Below are 23,885 nucleotides of genomic sequence, written 5' to 3' on the forward strand. Positions count from 1 at the left end.
ATAACATGTTACTAAACAATGAATGGGTTAACAATGAGATTAAGGAAGAAATCAAAAGATACCTTGAAACAAATGAAAATGAACACCCAACAACCCAAAATCTATGGGACACAGCAAAAGCAGTTCTGAGAGGGAACTTCAGAGGATTACAGTCCTACTTCAAGAAATAAGAAAAATCTCAAGTAAACAATCTAACTTTACACTTAAATAAACTATAAAAAGAAGAAACAAAGCCCAAACTGAGTAGAAGAAAGATATAAAGATAATAGCAGAAATAAATAAAATAGAGTCTAAAAAAATAGTACAAAGGAAAATGAAACCAAAAGCTGCTCTCTGAAACAATAAACAAAATTGACGAATTTTTAACAAGACTCATCAAGGAAAAGAGAGGACCCAAATAAGTAAAATCAGAAATGAAAGAGAAGTAACAACTAACAAGAAAATCAAGATTGTAAGAAAATATTATAAACAGCTATACGCCAAAAATTGAAAAATCTGGGTGAAATGGATAAATTTCTAGAAACATACAATCTTCCAAAACTGAATCAAGAAGAAACAGAAGCCCGGCCGTGGTGACTCAGTGGTTGAGCATCAACCCATAAACCAGGAGGTCACGGTTCGATTCCTGGTCAGGGCACATGCCCGGGTTGTGGGCTCCATCCCCAGTGTGGGGCATGCAGGAGGCAGACAATCAATGATTCTCTCTCATCATCGATGTTTCTATCCCTCTCTTCCTCTCTGAAATCAATAAAAATATATTTTAAGAAAAGAAGAAACAGAAAATCTGAACAGACTGATTACAAATAATGAAATCAAAGCAGTAATCAAAAAACTTCCAACAAACAAAGTCCTTCACTGGATGGCTTTACAGGTGAATTTTACCAAACATTCAAAGAAGAACTAACACCTATCCTTCTCAAACTATTCAAAAAAATTCAAGAGGAGGGAAGATTCCCAACCTCATTTTACGGGCCAGCATTACCCTAATTCCAAAACCAGATGAAGACACTACAATGAATGAAAATTATAGGCCAATATCCCTGATGAACATAGATGCTAAAATTCTCAACAAAATATTAGCAAATTGGATCCAGCAATAAATTAAAAATATCATACACCAGGACCAAGTGGGATTTATTTGGGGGATGCAAAGTTGGTACTTGCATCCATATTTGTAAATAAATAAATGTGATACATCACATAAACAAACTGAAGAATAAAAACCACATGATTATATCAATAGATGCAGAAAAAGCATTTGATAAAATCCAGTATCCATTTATAAAAAACAAAAAACAAAAAAAACTCTTAGCAAAATGGGAATAGATGGATCATACCTCAACATGATAAAGGCCATATATACAAACCGACAGCCAAAATCAGATTTAATGGGCAAAAACTAAAAGCTTTTCCCTTAAGATCATGAACAAGACAGGGATGTCCTCTTATTCAACAGAGCACTGGAAGTCCTAGCCACAGCGATCAGACAAGAAGAAGAAATAAAAGGCATCCAAATTGGAAAGGAGGAAATAAAACTGTCACTATCTGTAGATGACACACAAGAAACTGTATAGGGAACCCTAAAGGCTCTACCAAAAACTACTAGAACTGATACATGAATTCAGTAAAGTAGTAGAATACAAAATTTATATTCAGAAATCAGTTGCCTTTTATTACACCAACTAGGGGCTCAGCGCATGAATTTGTGTGCCTTGAAAGGAACTGTGGGTCGCGAGGCTGCGGTGGGCACAAGGGCGGGTCTCAGCCCATCCTCTGCGCCCCAACCCAGCCCCTCCTGCCAAGGCCCCCAGGCCCATCTGCTGGCAGCCCCGCTCCTGCTGCTGCCACTCTCACGGCGTGGCCCCGCTCACACCCACTGGCGATTGGGGCTGGCGCGCCAGCAGTGAGTGCGAGCAGGGCCGGTGCCATCAGCGGTTGCGAGCAGTGGCTGCTGCCTTGATTGCCCCTCAGGAGCAGGGGGAGGTGGAGAAGCCCTGAAGGGCGACTGGGGCTGGCAGCCACTGCTCGCACCCAGTGACAGCGCCGAGTGAGTGGGACCAGTGCCGGACGCTGGCAGCAGGTGTGAGCAGAGGCTCTGGCACAAGCAGCAGGTATGAGTGGGGCCATGGCCAGAGGCAGCTGCCGGCCCAGATCAGCCCTCAGGAGCAGGGGGAGGGGGAGAAACCCTGAGGGGCGACTGGGGCCGGCAGCTGCTGCTCACACCCTCTGACAGTGCCGAGCGATCGGGGCCGACACTGGGCACCAGCAGCCGGTGCAAGCAGGGCTGGCGCCGGCAGCAGGTGCGAGCACCTGGTGGGACCGCGGCGCACAAGAACAAAGAATTTTCAGTAATCACCAGAGGCTCTCCCGGAAGACAGTGACCGGCACCCCATCTTGGTCTGGCGCCCCCGCTCACCTGCTCCACCATCCTGCCGCGGCCGATGCCCGCCATGTTCTGCGCACGCCCCCTGGTGGTCAGCGCATGTCATAGCGACTGGTTGTTCAGCTGTTCTGCCGTTCGGTTTATTTGCATATTAGGGTTTTATATATACAGGTAATAAACTATCAGAAAGGGAAACTAAGAAAACATTGCATTTACAATTGCATTAAAAAAATACATGGGAATAAATTACTGGCATAAAACATAAGCATATAGATAAATGGAACAGAATAGAGAGCCCAGAAATAAACCCACAGCTATGGTCAATTAATAGTTGACAAAGGAGGCAAGAGCATACAATAGGGTAAAGACAGTCTCTTCAATAAGTGGTGTTGGGAAAACTGGACAGACACATGCAAAAAAATTAAACTAAACCACCTTTTTACACCATACACAAGAATAAACTCAAAATGGATTAAAGACTTAAATGTAAGATTAGAAATCATAAAAATCCTAGAAGAAAACATACACAGTAAAATCTTGGACATTTCTCATAGCAATATATTTTCTGATATATCTCCTCGGGTAAGGGAAACCAAAGAAAAAATATAGAAATGGTACTGCATAAAACTAAAAAGTTTTTGCAGCCCAGCCAGTGTGGCTCAGTGGTTGAGTGTCGACCCATGAACCAGGACAGGGTTCAATTCCAGGTCAGGGCACATGCCCAAGCTGCAGGCTCGATTCCCAGCAGGGGGCAAGCAGGAGGGAGCCGATGGATGATTCTCTCTCATCACTGATGTTTGTAACTTTCTCTCCCTCTCCCTGAAATCAATAAAAACATATATTTTTTTTAAAAAGTAGAGTGACATGCCGAAACCGGTTTGGCTCAGTGGATAGAGCGTCGGCCTGCGGACTGAAAGGTCCCAGGTTCGATTCCGGTCAAGGGCATGTACCTGGGTTGCGGGCACATCCCCAGTAGGAGGTGTGCAGGAGGCAGCTGGTCGATGTTTCTCTCTCATCGATGTTTCTAACTCCCTATCTCTCTCCCTTCCTCTCTGTAAAAAATCAATAAAATATATTTAAAAAAAAATAAAAAATAAAAAAATAAAAAGTAGAGTGACATTTAAAAAAATAAAGTTTTTGCACAGTGAAGGAAACCAGCAACAAAATGAAGACAACCACTGAATGAGATAACACATTTGTCAATAATAAATCTGATGAAAGGTTAATATCCAAAATTTATAAAGTACTTATACAATTCAACACCAAAAAACCCTCAAACAATCCAATTAAAAAATCAGCCCAGGACACGAGTAGACACTTCTCCAAAGAGGACATACATACAGATAGCAAGAGACATGAAAAGATGCTCAACATCATTAATCATCAGAGAGATGAAAATTAAAACCACAATGAGTTATCACCTCACACCTGTCAGAATGGCCATCATCAATAAATCAACAAACAAGTGCTGGCAAGGATGTGGGGAAAAGAGAACCCTCGTGCACTGCTGGTGGGTGGGATGCAGACTGGTGCAGCCACTCTGGAGAACAGTATGGAGTTTCCTCAAAACATTTAAAATGGAACTGCTTTATGACCCAGGATTCAGTATTGGGAATAAATCCAAAGAAACCTGAAACACTAATGAAAGAATATAGGCACCCCTATGTTCATCACAGTGTTACTGACAACAGCCAAGCCCTGGAAGCAGCCCACGTGCCATCGGTGGTAAGTGTAGAAAGAAGCGTGGTACCTCCACACCAGGGAATACTACTCAGTCTTCAGAAAGAAGGAACTCTTACCACCTTTGGCAACGGCATGCAGGGGCCTGGAGGATCAGGCTAACTGAAGTAAGTCAGTCAGACACACAAGTACCATATGGTCTCCCTTGTATGGGAACCTAATGAACAAAATAAACAAACAGAACAGGAAGAGACTCATAGAGAACAGACTGACCGCTGTCAGTGGGGAGGGGAGCTGGGGGCTGGGTGAACAAAGGCGAAGGGATTAAACAAACAAAAAGACACCTCACAGACACAGACAACAGGAAGGTGATTACCAGAGGCCAGGGGCGCAGGGGGAGGTAAAAGAAGGTGAAGGGCACGAATGCTGATGGAAGGAGACTTGACTTTGGGTCAAGATATTATATTAGAGGATTGTCTGTTTGAAACCTATAATTTTATTAACCAATGTTATTCCAATTAATTCAATAAAAATTTAAATAGCCCAACTGGCATGGCTCAGTGGTTGAGCATCAATCTATGAACCAGGAGGTCATAGTTCGATCCCCAGTAGAGGGCGTGCAGGAGGCAGCCGATCAATGTTTCTCTCTCAGCATTGATGTTTCTATCTCTCTCTCCCTCTCCCTTCCTCACTCTGAAATCAATAAAAACATATTTTTTAAAAAAATTAAAATAAGTAAATAAAATTTATGGATTGTTATTTCTGGGATTTTTCCATCTAATGTTTTTGGGCCACAGATGACTGCAGGTAACTGAAAACAGAAAGTGGAAATGTGGATGAAAAGGACGACTGTCAAGTTATATAATCAGCAACTTTTTCCTGCCAGCTTATAGGGAATTAACCTTAAATCTGTTTAAGTGATTCTTTTCAGCCACCCAAGGAACCACAAAAATCAGGACTTAACCAACAGCCCAAGGGCAAGCTTGCTGGTATTTGTCCACCAGATAAAGATCAATATCCGAGTGTCATTTTCCTTGGTGACAATTTAAAATCAGTCTCAACACTACAAGGGACTTTCCCACCCCAAAAACCAGCAGGGCATCCCTGCCGGCGGCCACTGAGGGATGGGGCAGGGAGTTGGGAGCTGCAAGATGACACTGGTAAGAGAGAACGAGGCGGAGCGCTTCCAGCACACACCTGTGCAGCCCTGGGCGGCACCTCACAGCCAAGGTAACCAGCAGCCCAAGCCTGGGTCCTGCCATTCGGTAGAAATTCTGGAGAGGAATACAGCCCCGCAGGCGGCTCTGGGCTTTGGGATGACAGCGGCGGCCAGTTCCTTGCATTTAGCGGGGCACACAGCACTGACGCTGACCTGCGTGCACGAGTGGAGCCAGGTGCAGAGCAGTGCCAGGGAGAGAAGCGCTGGCCCCAGCAGGCAGCCTGGCGGCTGGTCCTACCTGGGCTGGCTTCTGGCTGCACGGAGCTCGGAGGAAGTGGGGGCGAAGATTCGGGGGCCTCTGCAGCCGGGTGTTCGGCCACCGGACAGATGATAAACCACCTCTTCCCAGTGTGCAGGACTAAAGGGCAGGACAAAAGCAGCTGGTGAGAGCAAGCATGTTTCTCCCGTGGGACCCTTGCCCCTGGGCCACACTTGCCATGAGACGCTCTGGGGAACTCTCACACCACTGAGGGGCATGCAGCCGTTCTCGGCTCCTCGGCGGCAGCCCGGGGCCCCAACAAGCACTCCCACCGGCTTAGTTCCCAGGACGCCCAAGGGACCATCACTGAAGGGGCAATGCCAGCCGAGGCCAGCAGACAGCGGGAATCTATGCCACCCTGCCAACACCTGGGCCCGACAGGGAGGAGCTGGGGGCGAGGTCACCACACAGTCCAACACCCCCAGTGTGATGGCCAAGCTCCCTCCCAACATGCTCAGTGGGGCTCTAATCACCCGCCGCTGGAGAAAGAAGGGACAATGACAGGAGTCTGGGGGTCCCAGGAGGCACGTACCGTTCTGCTGATATACTGGGGCGTTGGCTTGGGACTGGCGATTCTCCTGAGGGAGGTGAAGGCGGCCATCAGTAAACCGCGGACTGAGCACACGGAGCCCGGGCCTCGCAGCCCCGCGGCCTCGGAGCCGGGCACTTCCACCTGTGCTAACGGCGCGCTCTGGGCGGGCACCTCGCCCCAGGCTGCACCCTGCAGGCTCTCCCGGCAGGAAGGTGGGTGGCTGCTGCCCGCAGGCCTGGAGTGGGGGACTCAGGTCCCGCCCTCCCAGGACAGCCGCCCAGCTCACCTCTCCGGCACCCAGGCTGCAGGTGCTGAGGGGTGGTGGGCTTGCCCCCGGGTCGGAGCCACGGTCCACGTCCGTGTCCTCACTGAGCATGTCCTCTGCCTTGTCCATGACATCCTTCATCTGCTCAATGAACGTTTCCCGCTCGGCCTGCAGGATGAAGTCGTGCTCCACCTGCAACGGTACACGCAGCCCTGCCCGTGGGGACTCACAGGGCACACACAGTCCTGCCCGTGGGGACTCACAGGGCACACACAGTCCTGCCCGTGGGGACTCACAGGGCACACGCAGCCCTGCCCGTGGGGACTCACAGGGCACACGCAGCCCTGCCCGTGGGGACTCACAGGGCACACGCAGCCCTGCCCGTGGGGACTCACAGGGCACACGCAGCCCTGCCCGTGGGGACTCACAGGGCACACGCAGCCCTGCCCGAGGGGACTCACGGGGCACACACAGCCCTGCCCGTGGGGACTCACAGGACACACACAGCCCTGCCCGTGGGGACTCACAGGACACACACAGCCCAGCCCGTGGGGACTCACGGGGCACACGCAGCCCTGCCCGTGGGGACTCACAGGGCACACGCAGCCCTGCCCGTGGGGACTCACGGGGCACACGCAGCCCTGCCCGTGGGGACTCACGGGGCACACGCAGCCCTGCCCGTGGGGACTCACGGGGCACACGCAGCCCTGCCCGTGGGGACTCACGGGGCACACGCAGCCCTGCCCGAGGGGACTCACGGGGCACACGCAGCCCTGCCCGTGGGGACTCACGGGGCACACACAGCCCTGCCCGTGGGGACTCACGGGGCACACGCAGCCCTGCCCGTGGGGACGCAGAGCGGCCTGCAGATCTCCACCAAGTGACCCGCTTGGCCTCTGCTCTGCACTAAACCCCCGTGGGCAGAGGCAGCGGTGGCTGGCCCAGCCCAGGGCTGCACAGTTCAGCAGGAGAAGCCGAGGCTTGAGCAGCAGCCCGCGGGGACCCGGACCCGGCAGCCACTGCAGAAGCTGCAGGACAGGCAAGGCTGGCAACAAGGGGGCTGGCAGCCAAGTGCCCAAAGGACCTGGAGGAGGCAGCCTGGCCAACCCAGGGGCAGTGCCACCGACCCAATCACCTGGCAGACACCTGCGTACCATGTAGGTGGCGATCTCATCGGGTGCGTCCCCATCCAGGTCGAACTTGAACGTCACCATCTTGTGGTTGTGCGTCTCCAGCTGGCACTCCACCATCTTGTCACCTGTGTTGCACACCTGCGGGTCCAGGACAGTGAGACCCAGTGTTGCACACCTGTGGGTCCTGGACAGTGAGACCAGGTGTTGCACACCCACGGGTCCAGGACAGTGAGACCAGGTGTTGCACACCCACGGGTCCAGGACAGTGAGACCAGGTGTTGCACACCCACGGGTCCAGGACAGTGAGACCAGGTGTTGCACACCTGTGGGTCCAGGACAGTGAGACCAGGTGTTGCACACCTGCAGACCCAGGGCGGTGAGACCAGGTGCTGCACACCTGCAGACCCAGGATGGTGAGACCAGGTGTTGCACACCTACAGACCCAGGGCGGTGAGACCAGGTGTTGCACACCTGCGGGTCCTGGACAGTGAGACCAGGTGTTGCACACCTGCAGCCAGGTGGGAGCTCCCGCCCGCCACCCACCACCCCTGCCTCCTCACATTCAGGATGGTCAGCCGGGGCCGGCTGAGCCTCTCCGGGCGGGATCGCGTGCGTGTGGACCTGCGGTGGTGTTTCCGGGCCGGCCTGCCTTCTAGCCTCCCCGCTCCGAAGGTGCCGTCACCGCTGTCACTCAGCTCCCTTCCAGAAGGGGCGTCAGACCCTCCGTAGCTGTCGGAAAACCAGGGTTACTCACCCACGAAACGACTGCACACTGGCCTCCCGGGGAAGCTCAGCTCTTCAGGAAGCAGCCAGGAGCTTCAGCATCTGTGTGCTCAGCTAGACCACCTGAGGGCTGCAGCCAGCTGTGCCCCACGGGGCACCCCTGCACGCAGCCCTCCTGCCGCCTGGGCAGCACTGAGGTGACGGGAGACGCGTGGGCTTTCTGACCTAGGACCTTGGTCCTCTCAGCCTCCTGCCCTATCAAGCAAGCCCCACCTCCTCACGGTAAACATCAAAATTCAGAAACGATCCTCTCCCGTGCCTCAGTTTCCCTATCTGTGCAAAAGCAACAGAAACATGCCAACCACACGGTTTGCTGCAAGTATGAGAACTTGCAGAGCAGTGAGCTTGGTGCTGACCTACCGAGAGGGTGGGACCCAGGGTCACTTCCTGTAACCAGTTCCCTCCCAAACTCCGCATGCCCATGCCTGGGAGCCACGGGGGACGGGGTGCGGGCCCTGCCCTCCCAGTCTCCTCCCCACCAGCACCTGGAAACCCTCGCACACAGACCAGCACCAGGACCAGGACACAGCCTGGGGCATCGCACAACCCAACTCCAGCATGTGCTGGCCAAGACCCAGAGGCTCCTGGAGGCCCCAGCAGGTCAGGGAGGCCCCACTGATGTCAGCAGAAGCCCTGCCCCGTGAGGGGCCGGGCAGGCGGGTCCCCGTGACATAGCCGCGGGCCATACCTCTCACAGCTCTGCAGGAGGCCAGGCTGCGTGTCCTGGGAGGCCTGCTCCTGAAATAAACACGAGGATGAAGGGTCACGTCCCTCCCGCAGCCAGCGCAGCAGCCAGCCCAGCCACTGCCTGGTCCCTTCTGACCGTAGCAAGCAGACCCCGTAGGGCAGCGGGCATGAGGGTTTCATCTTGTTGGAGCCAAGCCGATCCCTAAGAGCCGGGACCCTCCCCTTCCCAAGCACACTAACCCACTCTGACCACCCCTACAAGGAAGCACACCGCCAGGGAGGCTTGTAAAAAAAATCTACTTGTAAAAAAACAATCACACCTTCCACCTGGAATGCATTTAAGGAAACTGACATCTGGGGGCAGCAGAGGACGGTGAGCAGGCACATGTGTCCCAAGGTGCACATCCCACCTCCCCACACACCTCCGGAGCCAACTCCACAGTCAGCTGGACGGCTGAGCTGAGGCTGGCGAGCCCAGGCCCACTGGTCAGGGGCAGGTTGGCGGGGGGCAGCGCAGTGGACTGGACAGGCAAGCTCGGAGTCGCAGCCATCGGCGCGGGGGCCTGCGAGCTGGGGAGCTGCGGCAGGTGCTCGGGGGCAGCGGGGGGCAGCCCTTCCGGCACGGGCGGGGAGAGGACGGCAGCAGGAGTGGGTCCCGTGGGGGCCTGGGCGGTGACATCCACAGCATATGCAGGCGGGTGGCCAAGCAGGATCTGTGAGCACAGAAGGCATGCAAGTTGGAGTGCCACTGCCTTCTGGGGGCCCAGCAGCCAGGGCACAGCAGGCACCTCCCTGTCCGGGCGGGTGAGCAGGTCTGGGGGTCTCGAGGCAGCCTCTCCAAGGCACTCACTCCTGCCCAGGCGAGCCTGGCCTCTGAGAACACTTGTACACAGACTTAGAAGAAACACACAAAGGCACTCTGAGTCCCCACTGTGTCAACTCTAATCTAAAACCACACCTCCCTTCTGCACGTCTAGTGCGTCTGGCTGAAAAGCCCTACGTGTGGTCACTCAGCGTCAGCCTCGGGGCCTGGACCGAACGCTGCCCTGACCCCTGCCTCCTGAGGGAGAAGCGCTGGACCTTGGCCTTCCTTGGGGTGACCTGGGAGCTGGGCCTGGCTCCCCACTGTTCCCTTTAAAAGCTCTCCATGGAAAAACGTGGTCGGAAATGGAAGGACCCCCGCTGGGCCTGCTGGCACGAGACTGCTCGGCCAGGGGAGGAGGGGGTGCGGGGGGGGGGGGAGGGCCAGCTCCTCGATGAAATCGAGCCAGCGCGGTGCTACCATGTGCCAGCCAGGCCCTGCCACCGCAGGCCCCGAGCCTCCCCACAGGCCCTGGCTTTCCCCACACGGCCTTGACCCGTGAGTGGACACCACTCTGACCCACGAGCTGCCCAGGGCCTGCACAGCCAGGGCGCCGGCTGCTGACCTCCTCGCGCGCGTGTTTAAACAAACGCCCTCCTGTGGTCAACAGAAGCCACCGTCCTTCTCTGAGTGCCAGCCCCTCTGGGACTCAGACAGTAAGAAGCACGCCCAGGAGCCTGCGCGACTCAGGCCAGGCTCTCAGCCAGACTGGAGCAGTGCCGTGAGCTGGCACCGGCACCCGTGCTTCGGGTGGATCTTCCCGGCAGAATCAAAAGGAGGCATCCGCCCACCTTAGCTTAGGAGCCTAAGCTTTACAAGGAAAGCACAGTGCCCAGGCACAGGCTGTTGAGGGTTAGGGCCAGGTGGGAAGGCACCCAGGTGGGAGGGCACCAGGTGAGAGAGTGCCCAGGCAAGAGGCCCCACCCCACTCCTCTCCTCAGAGGGTGGATCATAGCCCTGACTCTAAAACACAGGCTGGGCAGGTAGCAGAGCCACTCGGAGGCTCACCCAGCCAGCCCAGCGCGTCTGCGTCCCTTCACTGTCCGCGTGCACCGGCCAAGATCCCCTCCTGACCCTGGGACATCATCCTTGCCTGCCAGGCCCACCCTGGAGCCAGCAGCCACACGCTCCCAGCCACTGCCTGGACCCCAACTGATAGATCAGGTCCCCGGACCCTGGGGCCCCGTTTCCCTGACATGGAGTTATTAACCTACCTCTTTTTGACAGGTGACAAGATGGACAGTGTGAGCCTCCCCAGCACCCTCAGAGGAGGCTGCCAGGCCCCACTAGGTGAGGGCAGGTGCCGCGGCACAGCAAGGTGGGGAACCCACAAGCAGCTACTGGCCCTACCGTGGAACCGTTGGCTTCTGACAGGTGTTGGGAGTGGGAGGAGGCAGCAGACACCCAGGGGGAGAGCCCAGCCTGTGGACAGCGCTGCCTGCTGGCCTGTCCCCACCGGGACCCCGCCCTCCAGCCACGAAGAAGCAGAGCCTCGGGCCCTTTGCATCTTGGGCACCACAGGGTCTCCCAGTGTGGGACAGCAGGCCCTCCTGGCAGGCATTACCTGGCTCCCCACCTGGGGGACAGCAGCCGGCTCAGGAAGGTGGGTGACGCTTGGCAGGCGGGGCTGCGGCAGCACGGGGGGTGCCTGCTGCAGAGGGGCAGCCTGCACAGTCTGCGCCGTGTGGAGAGGAGAAGGCGGGACGTCACTGGGCACCATCTGCGGGAAGGCTGCCTGGTACACGGGCTGGGCCGGGAGCTGGGCCACGGCTGGGTGGATGGACAGGGTGGCCACGCCCTGCGGGGCCACGGCCAGCAGAGGGATGGCAGTGGCGGTGGCCGCCACATTTGGCACAATGGTCTGGCACGGCATGGCCAGGGGTGCCCCGGCGGTGTGGGGAAGCTTGACCGTCTGCAGAGGCAGGGCTGGGGACGCGGGCAGGGGGCCGGCAGCACTGAGCGGGAGGCTTGGCAAGATGACGGCAGGAGAGAAATACTGAGAGGGAGGCGGCACCGCAGGCCCACTGGCAGCCGGCAGGTCGGGGAGCGCTGAGGGGAGGCTGTCGAGTGTGGCCAGCGGAGCAACTGGCGGGATGACAGGAGGTGGAGGCATCTGAAAGAGATGGAGCACGTCGGCCCCGGGAGGCTCGGCCCCCGGGACAGCGCCGGCACAACCAGGTTCTGCCTGAGATACTTCTGTGCAGCTGCTGCCAAAGGAACCCAAGAGGAAACTCAATTCCAGTGAAACCAAGCGCATGACACCTTCCACAGGGAAGGAAAGAGGGTGGCCTGGGGGAGCCCCCGTTGGCCCCACCGTGAGGGCCTCGGGTGGTTCTGAGGATGGCCAGGCATGTCGGCTGTGCCACCAGGACTGGGGAGGATGGGTGTCCCCACCATGGGAGCGCCCAAACCTCTGGTCCGAGGCACCCAGCACCTGGCCCCTGGGTTCCACACTTCACACTCCAGCGCTTCTCGGCCAGCTCTCTCCGGAGCAGGGCTTCCGCCCGGCGTGCATGAGGACTCGCCAGCACGCAGCGCCTGACTATATGTCAGCGCACTGACCTCTCCCTTCGATGGTCAAATAAGGAAATAACAACAGCCAACACAACCATCGATGCCTGCTGTGAATGAATCAAAATTCAACCTATTTTGTCAGATTGGCAAAAAATACATTTTCCGAGTGCTGCCGAGTTTCAGGAACCAGTCTGTGTGCCATCAGGTGACAGGGCTGGCAGCCGCTGCCCTAAAGAGAAAGCCGTTCTGGTGGCAGCACACGAGCGTCACACGCACGCGGCCCGGGCAGCTCGAAGGTGGTGACGAGGTGCAGGCCGACCTCTGTGCATTGAAAAGCAACTAAACGCCACAGCCACCAACAAGCGAGGGGTGGTTAACTAGATGGGAAGGGAAACCAGGGCTGTGCCAGGTGACAGCTGGCAGGTAGGAACCTGTGTCGTGGGGGAACCTCAGGGACACTCATGCCTTCCCAGGAAGCGGTACTTCCCATCACAGCTCGGTGACCCCCACGAGGCAAAAGCACCCCATGACCATCACTGGCACGAGTCTGGGCGATGGCACCCCGCACCAAGCATGTGCTGCCAAGGACCACCGTCATGTGCGTTCCACCCCCGCCCACGGTCAGCAGGGGGCGGGCAGGAGAGGGGCGGTACCTGCGGGGGGACTGGAGTGAGTGGCTGCAGAGGCACCGATGGCATCTGGATGGGCGTCGGCTGCGCCGCGGCCACCTGGGAGGTCGAAGCCAGGTACGGAGGCAGGTGAGCGGGCACCGGCTGGAGAGGGCGCATGGGCGGCGGGGCCAGGACCTGTGGCAGGGGCGCTGGCTGGGCCAGCGGAGGCTGGAGGGAGAGGGGCGTCTCTTACACAGCGTCCCACTGAGATGTCCACAGGTGCTCGGACGTGACAGAGATAATCAGTGAGTGTGCACACACACATGCACACACATGCACACACATACTTACACACCCAGACATGCAGATCTGGGAGAATGCTGTGTGTGAATGAGGCCCCTCCCAGTGCTATGGGACTTGAATTCCACAAACACAAGAGACCCCCACCCCCTGTCCCATGAGCACCCTGGGCCCAGGCCAGCCATGGCTGATTGTCAGGGGAGACTGAGGCACCGACGGTGGCCATAGGAGGGGCAGCCCACACTCACCTGGTGGCCTGAGGGCATGGGCTGGCCTGGGCCGGTCAGCACAGGGGCAAAGCTCACGGCTGGCTCCGGGAAATGCTGCGGTGGGAGCGAAGCGCGGGTGGAGGGCGGGATGGAGCCCGCCGGCAGGCCAGGCTGCAGAGAGCGGGGGCAGGCTCAGTGGCTGCCCTGAAGACCCCACCCGCCACGAGCTTGACAGATGCAGGGACCCACTCACTCCCCATGCCCATCACCTGCTAGGGACGGTTTGCCTAGGAACATGACTCACAGAAGCAAGATGTGGCGGCCTTTAAGGCAAATATGATCACAACTCCTAACCAAGGAATGTTCTAGAGCAGCAGTTCTCAACCTGTGGGTCGCAACCCCTTTGGGGGTCGAACGACCCTTTCACAGGGGTCGCCTAAGACCATCGGAAAACACATATATAATTACATATTGTTTTTGAGATTAATCACTATGCTTTAATTATGTTCCATTTGTAACAATGAAATTGGGGGTCACCACAACATGAGGAACTATATTAAAGGGTCGCGGCATCAGGAAGGTTGAGAACCACTGTTCTAGAACATTAGCACCAGAGAATATGATGCAGTCGTGAGAAAAGGCCATTATAAGGGCTTTGTAGAACTAGAGGAACGCTGGTTATGACAACAGTGGGGAAAGATAAAGTGCATTTGCTTCCTGACTGTATAACACGCACATGTGTGCACATGCACACAACACGGAAACATGGAGGCAGACATCCGGCCTGCAGCCCGGGCCCCTGCAGAGCGGGGTCTCCAGCATGGCTGTGGGGGGCCAGTGAGAACTGCTGCTGATGTGTTCATTGCTGGTGCACCATGGGAGTGTGTTGTTTTCAGGAGTCTGGATCCGGCAGGTATAGGCTGAAATGTTTACGGACAAAATATCTTTCCGTTTGGGATTTACTTCAAAATAGTGGGGAAGTGAGAAGCAGGAGGACACCGCAGGTGGCAGGAGCCAGCCTGCTCTCAGCGACGGCCCGCTGTCTCTGGGGCTTCTGGGCGAGTCCCAGGATAGTGATCTGCCACCTGCACCTGTTCTGTCGTGTCCACCTTTCGCAGTGAAGGCTGCGACGGACAAGCCTGCCGTGCACTCAGCGGAGCCCGGGAGAGTCGCCGTGCACGGCTCCCGCCCGGCCTGGCCACGCTGGTTCAGGAGGCCCCAGCCCCTCCGCCCTGCTCTCCTTCACCACAATCACCCTTCCCAGGAGACCCCGGACACTGGGGATCCCCTCCCACCCTCTGCCCAAGCTGTTTCTGCATAATCAGGCAAGACATGGGAGAAAGCACTCTGGCGGCATCCAGCTCCGTCCTGGCCGCCGGCCTGTACCCCGGGGCCCGGCCTTCCCGTCTGCAGGCAGGAGCTGGACAGGCAGGGGCTGCCCGGACGGGCGGCCCGGAGCCAGAGGCCTGACCTGCGCCTGAGAAGCGGCTCGGCTCCCGCCGGGCGAGCCCAAAGCCAAGACACGTGCTCCGAGGAACAGTGGCTTTCCCGACAGAGCTGCTCGTGCCGTGATGACTAACTGCACTTCACCTCATTTCACAATACGAGCAAACCATGCCAGTGCCACAGAGCCTGGGCTCGGCCCCGCCAGCGCCCACTGCTTGTCCAGAGCAGCTTCTGAGCCCAGAGGACAGTGGAGGCGGGGCCACCGTGGGAGGGTGCGGAGAGGGAGGGAGAGCCTGGGACCGCGCTCCAGGCAGGCCGGGCCCTGACCTCCTAAGCCCAGGGGCCTAAGTCTCCTGCTGGACCGCACGGCACCGCCTGCCTCAAGGGCAACTTCTCTGCCTGCTCAGGACTGGGAAGCAAGCAATTGCTTTGCTTTCTTTGGCATTAAAATCAACATCTATGGATATAAAAGCCTCAACGACCGAACGGCAGGTCCCAGGTGGCTAAGATGCACACGGACCACCAGGGGGCAGATGCTCAATGCAGGAGCTGCCCCCTGCTGGTCAGTGCGCTCCCACAGCCAACCTCCACTGCCGGTCAACCTCCTGTGGTCCCTCCCCCGGCCGCTGGCCCCAATTGGCCCCGATTGCTGGCCAGGCCGAGGGGCCCCACCCGTGCACAAATTCATGCCCTGGGCCTCTGGTTGAAAAATATATGCCAAATGTGACCCTTTACCTAGCCATTTCCGTTCGCCTAGGAGGCTTACAAATTATTCCTCAAACGCATGAGCCCTTTTAATCCGCTTCTCAAACGGCACTGAAAACATTTCTCACGACTCAGGCACCTCCACGCCTCACACTGGGTTCACTGGCTGTTTTCTGTATTTCTCGCCGGCAGGCCTCCAGCCTGCAGCCTGCACTTCCCGGCACAGACGGACCTCCTGCGGACCCGCTCAGGCAGGCGGAGCTGAGCACAGGCCGCAGAGCCGAGGGCCCATCCCCGGCTCCAGGCCGCGTGGACGGGCTCTGTGGGGCAGGGCCAAGCTGACTCACCGTGGCGGGCTGCGGGTAGGCCCCCAGCGAGGGCAGGCTGTGCGGCAGGACGAGCCCCTCGCTCACGCTCACGCTCACGCTCACGGGGGCGCTGCACACGCTCTGGGCGGTGAGTGGGGCGGCATCCGCCAGTGAGCCCAGAACCACGCTCTGCTGGCTGCTCTGTGAGTCCGAGTACACGGTGGAGCCCTGGCCGCTGTCGAACGTGCTGTCCGCTGGGGAGGACAAAAGCACAGCTCAGAGTGGGGCCCCAAACGTCGCCCCCGTGACACGCCACACAGGCCCCGGGAAGGCACATGTGGGCTCCCACGAACACGCAGTTCGTCCGGACGTTTCTCCTGGGAGAAGACTTGTGTTTCCAGGTGGTGTAAGCAATGAATGTGCATCATTTCACATATCCAGCGACAGAGCCGTAAGGGGCCAACTGCACCCCGAGACGGCCCTGGCAGCCCACCCACACAGCTGACACCTGGGGGGCTGCCGAGGCCACCACACATCCCAGGGCACCTCACATAGTCCGCACAGGCCGGGCAGCTGCCCCCACCCTGGCTTGGACAGGGCCTCACACAGCGCCAGCCTGGCCTTGAAGTAAGCCCTCGTCCAGCCCTGCAAGGGCGCAGGGTCTCGGGAGGCCGGATGTCCGCGTGCAGAAAGACTCCGGTCAGCGGTCACCCGTGTCTTATGATGGGGGGCTCGAAGACCCTGACCGTCTTCACCTACAGTGACAGGGTCTGAAGCAGGAAGTCTGGGTCCAAACCCGGCCCCCAAGTCACAGGCCGGGTCTAACTTGGTTGGAAAATGGGGCTGACAAGGCCCTCACCCCACAGAGGCCGTGAGAGGGGACCCGGAGGCTCTGCGGCCTCTCCTGCAGCCAGCCCCACATGGCCTGGGACATGGCCAGTGGGCGGAGCTGCCCACACCTGGGGGCGGGGCTTGTGAAGGGAGCAGACAGGACCCACATGGCCCACCGGCTCATCTGACCAAAGGTTCAAAAACTGTTTAAAACAGCACTCCCAGTCCATTACTACCAGATTCCAAAAGCTACACAAACATTACAATTTGTCATGGGTATACACCAAGCTATTTCTACAGGGGCCACTGTTCAGATTGGCAATATTATCTAAACAAATAAAGTAAAAGGGGTATCTTTTCAACTTTGTATAAAAATAACTTTTCCCCAGGACTGATTAGGACTTATTTTGACCGAGGAAGACATAAGAATGCTGAGGTGGGATTGTGCAAAAGCAACCAGACTAGTGGCTCTGGTTTTTAATGAGGTGCCTGGCAGTCATTTCCACTTATACAAAGAGAGAGAAAGAGACAGACAGACAAAGAGACAGACAGAAAAGGAGTTCACAAGAGAGACAGAGAGACGCAGAGGAAGACAGAGACGGAGGGAGCTGCACGGAGGACGTGAAGAGACCCGACAGGTCTCACGTACAGCAGCTCTAACCACGCACGTAACTTCCAAAATTCTGAGGTGGACATGTCTATTATTTGTATAGTTAAAAATCACATTTTAAAAAGAGATTTTAAACTACGGATGAATTCCACTCTCACGGTCCGGGAGTGGGACCACGCCTCCCTTGCACGGAGCGCGATCTGAACTGCGGGGCGGTCACGGCGTACGCGGCACTCGCGGGCACATCTGCACCTCCCGATGGGTGCAGGTGCATGTGCTTCCATTTGCTTCCCAGGATCCGGTCCTTTCTCCGGGGTGTGCTGCCTGGGGCCCCTGTCTGTCCAGCTGTCTGTCCGTGGGCACTGCGGCCACAGGCAGGGCTGTGCATGGGCTCCCTGCTCTGACCGAGAGTGCGGTGCTGAGTGTGCAGGTTGTGGGCGGAGCCGAGCGTGCAGTGTGGGTGTGAGTAACCGCACGTGCAGGCTGTCTCGGGAAGTTAGCGGGCATCAGCGGCCCAGGGAGGACGCTCACTGGCTTTGTGTACATCCTCTTCGAATGTGACAAAAGGCAACCTCCTCACTCCCATCCCAGAAACCGTGCAGCTAACGAGTACATTTGCAGAGTGTGTGCGCTTTTTCCTTCAAAGTTATGCTCGTCGATTGATTGATTTGGTTTATAAAAACATGGAGTAAGATGCTACAGCAGTTTTATTCTCCACAACAAACTTGAGGTTGGGAAGGAAGCAAACAGTAAGCTAACTGTCTCAAAGTGACACCAGCCACTGCTTTTAGCTTAAAGAGCCTGCTCTGAAACCATCCCACTGCGTTAACGGTAAATGGAGGGGGTGCCTATTCAATACGTCACTCAGACTGGTCCACCTCCCCACGCACACAACCCAACCACAGCCCATGGTGCTGCCCGGCAACTCTGTGCTTCTCCAGACAGGAAGGCCGCCCTGCCTCAGCCACAGCGGCACGTGGGCACGGAGGGCAAGGCAGGCCCGCTCCTGCCTGGATCTGCAGAAGACGCTGCTCTGGTCCAAAGGTCTGGGCGGAGCCAGGTACGCACGGACCCCACTGCCCACCGGTAACACACAGGGTCTCAAGGTTCGACACTAGACGGCAGGTCACCTTGGGGACAGACACTCCTAAGGACAAAGGTCACACAGCACGGCCACTCAACCTTCGGCCGGCAGCCCTCGGATGCCCTGTCCTGAACAGACGTCCCAGCCGGTGTTGAGCCCAGGGCCCCATGCTGCCGGCCGGTACCCTCCAGTGGATGAGGAGCCGCCGGAGCTGCTACACCCGCGGACTGGCACGGCAGCTCTGGGGCACCTGCACGTCTGTGCCCCTGTCCTGAGGAGCTGGCCGAGAGCTCTGTGCAGCACCAGGGATGCTGCCACGCCCGCCCAGGAAGAGCCCTCCCATGCCAACCCCACACCCGCAGGAGAGCCGGGGCAGGGGAGAGCGGCACTCACAGGCCAGGGAGGTGGCACTGGCCGGCAGCGCGGGGGGCAGGAGGTGCTGGTCCGCCTCGGGCTCCTCGGGCTCCAGCGGCCCCGCCGGCGTGTGGTAGGTCACCTGGACCTGCAGGGGCGCGTGCGGAGCCCTGGCTGTGTCGGGGCTGCCCGGGTCCTGCCGCTCCTGCGGCTGCAGCACTGGCCAGATCCTCTCCCGCCGCCACTGGATCAATGCCACGCGGTCGCGGATGGACTTGGCCACAATCTTCACGTCGCTCTCGTGGAAGAACCCAGACTCGATCTGCAAGGGGATCCCCGGTCGTTACTGGGACCATCCCCTCTCCCCCTCCCGTACACCCCACTGCCCAGCCTGCCCTCCACCCGCACCGCCACTGCCCAGTCACCGGGTCTCAGCGCCAAGTCCCTCCTCAGGCCCCTCCCATCCTTCAGGGACGCTCCCATCATCCCATGAGGACAGCCTCAGCGCCAACTACACCCACAGGGGGAGTGACCCTCTGGGCCTCACTGAGGTGAGCTGGAGGGAAGGAAGCAGCCTACTGTCCGAGCCCTGAGGCTGCCTGGTGCCCCTCCCCCACCAGGCTGCCTGAGCAGACGGTGTCCTGGCCGAATGCGTGTGCTGGGGGCAGGGAGGAGGACCCGAGGCCAGCGCGGTTGTCAGCATTCTCCGAGAAGGCACGGCTCTAGCTGGAGACCAGGACCTTGTGCAGCGTTAGGGACCCGGCGCACCCCACAGGGTGTTGGGGAGCATTTGTAAAGGAGCCGAGGCTCCTGGGAAACACCATGGCTCTCTCCAAGGAGATTCATGGTCAAACCACAAAAGAGGGGAAGCCAGGCTCCTGGCCATCACTCGGATCCCCATGTGGAAGAGAGAAAATCAGAGGAGAAGCCTGCGGTGCTGGCCTGGAAAAGTGTGACCCCAGTTTACAGGCACAACAGACAAACACGCAAATGTCGACAGGAGCGTGGCACAGGGCGACAGCCCACGCACGGGGTCAGGTCGGCAGGAAAAGGGCAGGGGCTGGACAACGCCTCCTGCCAGAAGGGAAGCAGGTGCCAGCGCCCGGCTGCCCACCGGCCGCATCTGGACATTCTGAGCGTCCGAGTGCACCGTGCTACCAGGCGGGTTAAAGGGCGTGTCCACACGCGTACACCCAAGGGACACAGGTCTGCGGGCAGCAGCGGGAGTGTCCCTGTGGTCCGAGGTTACAAAGGGGGGCCACGTATGGGCATTCCGTCTGTCTGTCCCTCTCCTGTCTGTCTCTCATCTGCGTCCATCTCAATCCCTCTCTCTACCTCTCTCTGCCTCTCTCCTTTTGTCTCTCAGCCTCAGCGTCTGTCTGTCTCCCTCCCTCCTGGCTCACTGGCTCACACGAGGCCATGTCATGAACAGCCTGTGGAACAACCCCCCTGGCTAGAGACTGAGTCTCCCCGGAGCCACGTGAGCTGGCCTGGTCCTCAGCCCTGGTCGCCCCTCAGCCCAGGTCAGCCTTGGCCACACCTCACGAGGGGCCCTGACCCCAAACCGCCTGCTGAGCCACACCTGGACCCCCGACCTTGGAGAATGGGGAGAGGTGTGTGCACAGTGTGGAGTTGGGGCATTGGTTGCACGGTGAGGGTTAACTCACCAACGGAGCATATAACCTACTGAATAAAGCCCAGCTGTGCGTCCACAGAAATAGAAATAAAAAACCTGGTGGAACGGAGACACTGCTAGTTCCACAGCACCTCCCACCAACAGTCACTAAGGAGGGCTGCACCTGCAGACCCCCACCACGCGACCACAGGGAGTCCGGGAGGCGAACTAGAGGGCGGGCTGCCCTGCCTGCGCACAGGGCTCCTGAACACAGAGCCTGGCACTGAAGGATGGGCCGAGGGCGGCTGCACTCCGGCTCTGACCCCGGGAGCTGGGCAGCCACGTCCTCGTCCTAGTCCTGGGGCGCAGGCCCCAGGCTGCCCGGCGGCGATGTCCTCACACAGGGCTTGGGCGCATGCTTGCAACCCTTTGGGACGTCTGTGATGACTTCGCTCACTCAGGAGACGACTCTGACGGGATGAACCATGACCCCCGCGTGCCCCCTCCTCCCCACCCCAGGCTCAGCGGGTGAGAGCAGGGGCCAGGCCGGGGGTCAGCACGCGCCGCCCAGGGCACAGCCACCTGACTGGAGGCCCTGAAAAGAGGCCGCCCCGGCTCCTGCTGCCACTTCTATTTCTGCCCGTGACCCACTTTCCTCCCTGCACGGCACAGACGCCGCGCCTCCCCACAGTCAGCCTCGCCAGGCCTCGCTTCTGTTTTTTCCCAACCAGGGAAGATTGTAGCCACATCGTATGTCACCCCGAAAGCCCCATTATCCGGGGGATGAGGCAGAAGTAAAGCTGGCACATAACCTCGAGAACCCCCTGTGCTGGGCCCCCCCACCGCCCGCTGCCCAGGGCCCACTGAGGGGAGCCTCCAGATCAGAGACCTGCCTTCCCCCAGGCATCGTCTTTCTGATCCACGTCCCCCACCCCATGTCCCTGCCTGAGGACCTGCTGGGAGGGGACAAGGGTGTGTTTAGAGGGAGAGCAGAGCTGTCCACCCTGCTCCCTGCCACCCTGAGAGCCTTGTCAGAACCAAGAGCGGGTGCCAGAATCCCCCCCACCCGTGCTCAGACCTCAGCCCCAATGCTCAGACCTCAGTCCTAGAACGAGGCAGCAGCCCCAGTGCTCACTGACCTCAGTCCTAGAACGAGGCAGCACCCCCAGTGCTCACTGACCTCAGTCCTAGAACGAGGCAGCACCCCCAGTGCTCACTGACTTCAGCCTTAGAACGAGGCAGCAGCCCCGGTGCGGGGTCACCCTGTGCTCCTGCTGAGTTTCCTTGTGAGTTACCTTCCATTTATGACAACTGGCACGTCTCATTCATGACGTCTGTTACTCTATGTTTGGAGGAAGTCTGTGCTGAGTTAAGGCTGCTGGGCAGTGAGCCTCCTCAGGTCCTGGCGCTGGCCCAGGGCCGGCTGGGAGACCTGGGGCTGCAGAGGCCGGGCCCCTGGTGCCAGCTCTGGGGTTTATGGTGGGTGGGGAGGTAAGCACCGGGCCAACAGCCACGGGACCAGCACCAGCCAGGCCCGGCAGGAGCCGCAGGGGCCAGGCGCGAGCACTGGCAGGCAGCACGTCGGGTCAGCACAGCCGCTCCACCCAATCCGGCCCGCGCTCCACGCAGAGCAGTGGGGACACGCTGTTCTGGTTTTGCCTGGAACTGAGCACGGGACGTGCCTGCTGCGTGGACACTGCGCTGCAGGGAAAGTGCTCCACATGGAAAGCTCTTCTGAAGGAGACGGGGGCGGGGGGGGGGAGGGAGAGGAGAAACACTGGCCCAGGGCCTCCACTGGGACCTGCTGCCAGTTCAGCGAGTGCCAGGGACTGGGGAGTCGGGCCTGGGGGTGCGGCTGGGCTGCAGGAGAGCAGCATCGGGTGGGAAGAGTCCTCCAGGGAGGTGGGGCAGACCCAGAAAGGGCAGCTGGGTCCAGACCCCTGAGCAGGAGGAGGAGGCTGTAGGCTGAGGGGCAGGCAGCACCCGGGAGGCGCCCCTGCGGCCCAGAGCACTGGACACTGGACCCGGCTTGGCCCCCCGAAGTGAATCCCTCCGGGCAGGAAAGGAGCCCTGGTGCCCAGGCTGACCCAGAGAGGGCGGGACACACCGCTGGCCGCCTGCGCCTCCTGCGTCCCTGGCCCCGGCCCCACCCTCAGAGCCCAGAGGCACCTGTCCCCCAAGGCTGTCCCAGGGCACCTCATCTCCACGGAGGGCCCCCTTCCTGCTCCCTGGTCAGTGTGCGCTGCTGGCCAGGTCCCCGGCCCGAAGTCCCTCCGGGACACCGCACACGACCCACACCCTAACGTCGCCTCAGGCTGCTGGCCTGCACGCCGCCTCGCATGTCACTTATTTGTGCTTTAAATTTCAGCAGAGCGCGGAAAGGGTCCGGCAGCGTGAGGAGGGACGGCGCTGCCGCATCACAGGGCGCCGTGCAGGGGACTGTGTAGATGCGACGCTCAGTAAATGCGCAGCAGTCCCCAGCACGCCACGTGGGCCAGCCTCCCGGCACGGCGCTGGAGACCCATTCAATCCGTGCGTAACACGTGTCTGCCTGTGACTGGCAGCTGGGAAGGGGCGGGCTGGTCCTGACCTGGGAGCCAGGCCACGGACAGGACGTCACACCCACTGCAAATGCGAGCGCTGCAGGGCACAGGCCGCATCCGGTGGAAGGTGGGGCCGTGACTGGCCATGCGGCGCCCACTCCGTCTCCCGCTGGCCTGCTGCACCCTCACCTCACCACGTGCCTGGGCCCGATGAGCCCACCGACCGCCCTCGGCCGTGGCTCCCGCACTCGCCTGCACAACCAGCCTGGCTCCTTCTGGGAGCAGGGCCTGGACCCAGCGGGTAGCTGCACCTCTTCCTGCCCGGCCACTCCTCCTCCTAAACCCCCCGCGCTGGCGAGTCCAGCTGGGCAGCACCTGTTGGTTGCACCCTGTGGGCACTTCTGATAGATGCGCTATATTCAGTCACGGTCATTTAAAGGGAAGGCGGGCTCGCCCTCTGCAGTGACCCTGCTGGCTCTCACTTCTGCCCAGTTTCTCCAGGAAAAGCCGGTCTCATCAGTTTCTCACGGTACCTTTCCTCTCTCCGCGACCCTGAGCTCACCCCCGCCTGCTCCCGCTGGCCTCCTGGGCCAAATGCGGCTCAAAACACAATGTAACACAATCCAAACTCTAAGGCCCACATTTATGCAAAGTCGGCAGAACCCGGTCAGAGCGGGGCCTTTCCTGACACCCCGTTTCTGAGCCACGTCCCGCATCTGGGCAGAGGGGTATCCGACCCACGCTGTCCCTCACAGACACACGTAACACAACCTCCTTCCAGACGCCTCCCACGGCAACCCCCTTCTGGCTTTGTTCCAACCTTTGGAAACCACAGACTCTCAAGGCTGTGCCCCACGATTCCACAGCCCACCCAACGCCCACCACCACCCTCCACTGCCCAACGCCCACCAACGCCCACCGCCACCCTCCACTGCCCACCAAAGCCCACCGC

At 58.8% G+C, this 23,885-nt stretch overlaps 1 protein-coding gene across 1 annotated transcript in view; it reads right to left on the minus strand.

The window, feature by feature from the left end:
- Positions 1-23,885, minus strand: part of LOC102439945 (serine/threonine-protein kinase WNK2-like) — a 118,748-nt gene that overhangs the window by 47,390 nt on the left and 47,473 nt on the right. The window contains 13 exon segments of the mRNA XM_023747294.1: positions 5,521-5,640; positions 6,074-6,119; positions 6,360-6,530; positions 7,493-7,609; positions 8,032-8,200; positions 8,943-8,992; positions 9,364-9,654; positions 11,368-11,916; positions 12,971-13,156; positions 13,477-13,608; positions 15,936-16,150; positions 18,815-19,097; positions 19,890-19,983. Of these exon segments, the coding sequence (XP_023603062.1) occupies positions 5,521-5,640; positions 6,074-6,119; positions 6,360-6,530; positions 7,493-7,609; positions 8,032-8,200; positions 8,943-8,992; positions 9,364-9,654; positions 11,368-11,916; positions 12,971-13,156; positions 13,477-13,608; positions 15,936-16,150; positions 18,815-19,097; positions 19,890-19,983 (2,423 nt within the window).

The sequence above is a fragment of the Myotis lucifugus genome, unplaced genomic scaffold (genome assembly GCF_000147115.1).
Source record: "Myotis lucifugus unplaced genomic scaffold, Myoluc2.0 scaffold_833, whole genome shotgun sequence".
Taxonomy (NCBI): domain Eukaryota; kingdom Metazoa; phylum Chordata; class Mammalia; order Chiroptera; family Vespertilionidae; genus Myotis; species Myotis lucifugus.